This window comes from Penaeus monodon, chromosome 36, assembly GCF_015228065.2.
Source record: "Penaeus monodon isolate SGIC_2016 chromosome 36, NSTDA_Pmon_1, whole genome shotgun sequence".
Lineage (NCBI taxonomy): Eukaryota > Metazoa > Arthropoda > Malacostraca > Decapoda > Penaeidae > Penaeus > Penaeus monodon.
In genome coordinates, this window is record NC_051421.1 from 21039751 (window position 1) to 21044750 (window position 5000).

Genomic DNA, 5000 nt, shown 5'->3' on the forward strand with positions numbered 1-5000 from the left:
AGAGAGAGAGAGAGAGAGAGAGAGAGAGAGAGAGAGAGAGAGAGAGAGAGAGAGAGAGGAAGAGAGAGAGGAATAGGGGGTAGGAGGATAGAGGAGGGAGAAATATGCATATACATCTTCCGTGCAAGGTCTAACTTCTAGTGTAGATTCGATGAATTTTGATTAGGTTAGCACTGACATCCGGGTCGACATGACATGTTGGAAAAGGGGAAAGAGGGGGAGGGGGAGAAAAAGAGAGGAGGGTGGAGTGAGAGGAGGTTGGGGTAAGGGAAAAAGAGGAGGATTAGATAAGAAAGGGTGGATAAACTAATAGAAAGTGGGGAAATAGGGAATGAGAATGAGGAGAGAGGGAAAGGGAGCCTCGAATGGAGAGAGGGAACGAGGGGAGAGGAAAAGAGTGGGGAAAGAGCGATCGAGTGGAGAGAGAGGAGGCAAAGACAGAATGAGAGGGAGAGAGCGAGAGAGAGTGGAGGGAAAGGGAGTGCGGTAGTGGGAAGGCAGAGAGTGGAGAGACGAGGGGAGAGGGACAAAGAGACTGGCTGACTAAAACAGAGGAGAGAGGGAAGAAAAAGTTTAGCAGCCTTTTTTCCTTCTTTTGTGTAGACATAATGGTAGAACATAATTATTGTACTTTTTGGAGTCATTACTTTCCTTAAGTCAGTGGTCAGAAAGGTTTGAAAATCAGGAAAAGTCTCCTCGTAACCATGTTTATTTTTTAAATAAATATTTAACATTTGATGATTGGGAAATGTGTGTGGCGCGCGTCTGTTTTAATCTGCATTTGACACATCGCCCAGAATTGGACTGAATTAAAAAGTTTTGCCACCTGCAGCATGCTCTCCTCTCCCTCCCCGTGCCTCACTCCCTGCTCTGTCCCTTGCCTCACCCCCTGTCAAATGCCCATGCTTACCCCTCTGCCTCACCCCCTGCTCTATCCCTTCCTTACCTCCCTGCCTCACCCCTGCCCTGTCCCTTGCCTCATCCCTGCCTCGCCCCCTGCCTCACCCCTGCCCTGTCCCTGCTCTATCCCCTGCTGCAAAACGCACCCTCTGCACATTCCTACGTTAGTGCCTAGTCACCGTCCCTCGCCAGACGCACCATTAACACAGACCTTTTTATTGTATCCTCCACAGCCATCCTTTGTGTGTAATTGGACTACTTCGTTTTCTTTCATCGCATTTATTTGCTGTTTTCTCCTGATTCCGTATGATATTTTCCTCTTTCCCCTTTTCTCTTGATTCCGTATTGTATTTACGCCTTTCCCTTCCCTCTTCCTCCCGTCTCTTGTCTTCTGTCTCTTGTCTGTCTGCCACGCCGTTCGTCACTTCTTGGCAGATTGAAATAACTTTTAGGTGGTAAGGGGGAGGAGAAAGAGAAAGTGTCTATAAAAGATAGTGATCGGGGAAGAATAGAAGAAAGAGAAGAAAGGAGAAAAGGAAGGAAGCGAGAATAACTTGTGCTTTTGTTTGCGAAAGTGAGCAAGGAGTGCTTGGGAGTGACATGCAGACGGCGCCTGTTTGCTCGCTAGAGCGTAGTTTTGACGGTTTATCTGGTCCTGCCTTGTTCTCTACTGCCCTTCCCTGCCCCCTTGCCATGCCTTGCCCTCCCCTACCCCCTTGCTTTGCCTTGCCCTCCCTAGCCCCTTGCTTTGCCCTGCTCTCCCCTGCCCCCTTGCCTTACCTTGCCCTGCTCTACTCCTCCTGCTCTGTCTGGGCCAGCTTCGCCTTGCCCTGCCTCGCCCTGCCCCCGAAACGGAGGACCGGCGAGGCGTGATGGATCGGGCGGAGTCAGCCGGGCAGCCCGCGCAAGGGAGTCGACAAGAGCTCGCGGGGCAGGCCTGTTTGCCCGTGTGATGAATGGGGCGCGGAAGGAAGTGGAATAACATTGTGATGGAGGAGAAGCAGGAGCTGGAGCTGTTTCGCCTCGTGGCTGGGAATCCTGCAGAGCTTTGGAAGGAGCTCGCTGGATTGATTGCCCCCTTGTGCTCCTCCCCGCTGGGCTCTCCCATTTCTTCTTTTTTCATTCTTCACATTAATATTTAACCTCTGTTGTTTCTTTCTCTTGCTGTCTTCCATTTTTTCTCTCTATGGATCGAATAACCTTTCTAACTCTCTCTCTCTCTCTCTCTCTCTCTCTCTCTCTCTCTCTCTCTCTCTCTCTCTCTCTCTCTCTCTCTCTCTCTCTCTCTCTCTCTCTCTCTCTCTCTCTCTCTCTCTCTCTCCCCCTTTTTATAGCAACTCAAAATTCCTTTTTAATATGCCGATAAGAACAGGCGCCCTAATTGATTATGATTAGAAAGTAAACAAATGATGTCAAGTGTGACGAAGATTTTTCCCCGAGACAAAATCAGCTGACCTGGATCGAGACGGAGTGTTTAGCTTTTCCATCGCGGCCGTTCGAGTTTTTGTTTCGGATCGGGAATTTGTAAATATTTTAGTTGTGTTATGCATATTCTAAATATATAATATATTATATTAAATATATTATATAGTTTATTATTTTTATTATCTAAATTTTTTGATCTATTATATATATATATATATATATATATATATATATATGTGTGTGTGTGTGTGTGTGTGTGTGTGTGTGTGTGTGGTGTGTGTGTGTGTGTGTGTGTGTGTGTGTGTGTGTGTGTATGCATGTATGTATGTGTGCGTGTATGTACGTATGTGTGTGTGTCTGTCTGTCTGTCTGTCTGTCTGTTGTTGTTTGTGTGTATGTGTATGTCTGTCTGTGTCTGTGTGTGGGTGTGGTTAGCATCGATTGTTGATACGATACATTTAGCCTGGCATATATCTTTCAGCGTTATTGTGGATTTCGCGAGTTCATTTTAGCCGTTGCGAATCTGTCGTGTTCCGTTGGCGTGTCGTGGCCCGTGTGGGTTGTTGTCTTATTGACCGAGGTGATCATAGCGAAGTTACGAGAATGAGTATGAGTTTGGATAACCGCTTGGTTGCGGGGATGTATATGGATGAACACCGTGGTACTGGGACTGACTTGGAGCTGATCTTTCTGCGTGTTTCTCTACCTGTGTATGTGTGCGTGCGTGTGGGTGTGTGCGTGCGTGTGTGTGGTGTGTGTGTGCGTGCGTGTGTGTGTGTGTGTGTGTGTGTGTGTGTGTGTGTGTGTGTGCGAAAATTTGTAAGCGAAAAGTCACTTTGTTATGAGGATCATTATTTCGTCCTGCAGGTACCTCACACCTGCGGGTTAAGGGAGACAAATATACATTCATTCTTTTTTGGCCCTTCTTGCCTCTTGCCTTGTATGTTTAAACTTTATTTTGTAGGGCGTTTGTTCTGATCTCGGCACCTTGCCTTTCTCTCTCTCTCTCTCTCTCTCTCTCTCTCTCTCTCTCTCTCTCTCTCTCTCTCTCTCTCTCTCTCTCTCTCTCTCTCCTTTTTTCAGATATGCGTGGAAAAAGTTATTGTTTTTTACTGTTTCTTTATATTACTGTTATTATAATTTTCGTCAGTAATATAACCTCGAGAAGCATGGCAGCTTGACGTTTGCTTATTTGAGAAGCCTTCTCCTTCCTCCTCCGTCGCCTCCTCTCTCTCTCCCTCTTTTTTCTCACCTCTGGCCACGCCTTTCACACCTTCCCCTCCTCTCCCCAGAACCCCCACTCCCATCTCCCTTCCCCGCCTGCCTACCTCTCCCCCCTCCCTTTCCCTCTCCCCCTCCCTTTCCCTCTCCTCCTCTCCCCTCCTCGTACCCCATCCGTCAGACTCAAGGCTGTTTGGAATGTCGTTTTTTTTATGTTTTGTTTTTGTTTCTTGCTCGCACAGACAGTCTCTTAATGTCTGCCATGCATCTCTCTGCCTGACTCCGCCCCCTCCGTCCTCTCTGCCCTTCCCGCACGCCCACATTGCCGTACAGCCTCCTCGGTACAGTTATGTTTACACGCCCACAGTCTCCACTCATTTGCCAGATCTTGCACGTGCCTGCCCTCCTCACCTAGAAGCTGGTCGTTGGGACGAATGCAGGGGGCGGGGGGTGGGGGGGTGCAGAAATGGGCACAACTTGTATTGCCCTTGAGGGTAAAAAGAGTGAAAAAAGGCTAAACTCTTGTCCCGTACAGTTAATATTAACATTATCAAATTAGCGAATAGAGCAAACGGGCGTTGTGTTTGGTGATTTATTCCAAAAGCACTTGTATATATTTTTATTAATTAGGAGGGTAAAATGTTTAAATGGAAGCCGGGGGAAATTATTAAAGGCTGTTTAGACGCCGGCGACAGGGCAAACAGCACAAAGGGGCAGCACCGAGAGGTAATGAGGCCACGGAAGTTCGGGAGGAAGGCGTATGTTAGAGAACCAACAATGGGCGGCCAAAGTCTACGGACAATGGCCGCCTCGTTTCACTATCTGACAGATTTTAGGAGTACGAATTCTAAAGTTGCATTTCTGTGAAGGCAAGAGTTGGAAATACTCTATGAAAAGGACTTTTTTCTCCTTCCTTTCTTTTGCAGTATTTTGTTTTCGACAAAAAAAAAAATTATAGCCACAGCATCTTCATCTTCGTGGCCGTTGACACAGCAGCCTCGTCTAGTGCAATGTTCAGTGATTGCTTTTAAAACCGTGCATTAAAAGTCCAGACAGTAGTTATTCTTCCACACATCTATAATTACGAAAAGTTAGGTACTTACCCGCTCATTGCCGAAAGAGGCAGCCAGCCTCTCGGATAGACATGCTTTATACTCTAATTCTTTCTTTCTTTCTGTTCTCTTTTTTCTTTGATTTCATCGTCCTTGCACAGCGCCCTGACCGCCCGTTTTCCCCTTCCAGTACGCGAGCATGAGCGAGTCGTCGTCCACGCCCACCACTCCAGCGGGCGAGCCTTCCGACGCCCACGAGGCGAACGCGCCCACGCAGCCCCCTTCCTCCACCAACCTCTCTGCCGACGCCCCTGACAACACAGGCAAGGTAAGCGGCTTAGGCTGGTCTCGAGGACTCCGGGAATTGCTTCATTTCGCTCGTTTTTCCATAACTGTGCCTTG

The 5000-nt window shown here is 47.8% G+C and overlaps 1 protein-coding gene across 2 annotated transcripts in view; it reads left to right on the plus strand.

Moving 5' to 3' along the window:
- Positions 1-5000, plus strand: part of LOC119595840 — a 52090-nt gene that overhangs the window by 27755 nt on the left and 19335 nt on the right. For both annotated transcript variants that reach the window (XM_037945030.1, XM_037945031.1), the window contains exon 7: positions 4789-4926. In XM_037945030.1, the coding sequence (XP_037800958.1) occupies positions 4789-4926 (138 nt within the window). The remainder of the gene's footprint in view (positions 1-4788; positions 4927-5000) is intronic.